We start from the raw sequence: 1,576 nt of genomic DNA on the forward strand, positions 1-1,576 counted from the left end.
TAGACTTTACAAACTTAAATAAGACATGCCCTAAAGATAGCTTCCCACTTCCAAGGATAGACCAACTTGTGGATTCCACCGCCGGACATGAACTCTTGAACTTCATGGATGCATACTCAGGGTATAACCAGATACCCATGTTCTGACCCGATGAGGAAGCTACATCATTTATCACAAACGCATACTCAGGGTATAACCAAATACCCATGTTCCGACTCGATGAGGAAGCTACATCATTTATCACAGACAGAGGATTGTACTGCTACAAGGTCATGCCCTTCAGATTGAAAAATGCTGGAGCAACATATTAGAGGCTGGTCAACATGATGTTTGCCGAACTCATTGGCAAAACCATGGAGGTCTACGTGAACGACATGCTAGTCAAAAGCCTTCAGGCCAACGAACACGTAAGTTACCTCAACCAAACCTTTCAGATACTTAGAAAATATAAAATGAAGTTGAATCCCCTCAAGTGCACCTTCAGAGTAGCTTCGGGTCAGTTTTTAGGATATATTGTAAACCAAAGAGGAATCGAAACAAACCAAGTAAAGATAATGGCCTTGCTTGAAATGAGGTCACCTCAGAAACCAAAGGAGGTCCAAAGCCTCAATGGTCAGATAGCCGCACTCAGTCACTTCATCTCCAGAGCTACAGATAAGAGCTTACTAATAAGTGTATTTTTGCACACTTATTTAGGTCACAAACATGACTTAAAAACGAGCAAAATGATTAAATTGTGAATTAATCTTGTACATTTGTGAATTGTAGGAAACAACGATGAACATGGTGAAATTCAGGAGAAAAGACGCGAAAAAGGACTAAAGTGATGCAAAGTGAAAGTTCAGGGACCAAAAGTGCAAATATCCAAAAGTTGATCCGATGAACAAATCGCGAAATCGATTAGGCCAATTACCAATTGACGATATCGTGGGGTGATGAAATGAAAAAAATGAAGAGAAGATGCTAAAAAATGAAGGATGCAATTGGGAGGACCAAAACACACTTATACCATAGTTGATAGTGCTATTCGACCGCATAGTACTATCCTCTATGCGGTCGCATAGTACCATACCGAAACCAAAGAGGCTTGACAAGTTTACTCTATGCGACCAATTCTATGCAGTCGCATAGAGAAAATATCGAGGAAAATTTTAGTTTCCTTTTTCTTCCGAAACTCTTATGGAAACAACAATTTTAGGGTCTTATAAATACAAAAACTCGACCAGAACAGGGAGGCACCATTTTTACATGTTTTTGGGAGATTTTGAAGGAGAAACGAGGAAGAGAACAAGAGAACAACATCGCGCCAAGTGAAGATCGGATTGAAGATTGATTCGGGAGATGTCGTTTCTTCAAATATTTTTAAGTTTTGTTCTTTTTAGCATGTTAGGCTAGACTTATCACTACTAGAAGATCGATGAACCTTGTAATACTACGTTTAATTATTGTTTTGGATTTTTGACGTATGTGAACGCAAATTACGGAATTGATTGATTTATTTAATTTTAATTTTCATATAATTATTGTGCACGTAATTATATGATTGTGGTGACCTGTTTTATGCATTCGAAATAAG

At 38.2% G+C, this 1,576-nt stretch overlaps 1 protein-coding gene across 1 annotated transcript in view; it reads right to left on the reverse strand.

The window, feature by feature from the left end:
- LOC111404717 (probable zinc metalloprotease EGY2, chloroplastic) overlaps positions 1-106 on the reverse strand; it is a 1,290-nt gene extending 1,184 nt beyond the window's left edge. The window contains exon 1 of the mRNA XM_023033484.1: positions 11-106. Coding sequence (XP_022889252.1) covers positions 11-106 — 96 coding nt within the window. The remainder of the gene's footprint in view (positions 1-10) is intronic.
- Between the last annotated feature and the right edge of the window lie 1,470 nt (positions 107-1,576).

The sequence above is a fragment of the Olea europaea genome, chromosome 11 (assembly GCF_002742605.1).
Source record: "Olea europaea var. sylvestris chromosome 11, O_europaea_v1, whole genome shotgun sequence".
In the NCBI taxonomy this organism is placed as follows: Eukaryota; Viridiplantae; Streptophyta; class Magnoliopsida; order Lamiales; family Oleaceae; genus Olea; species Olea europaea.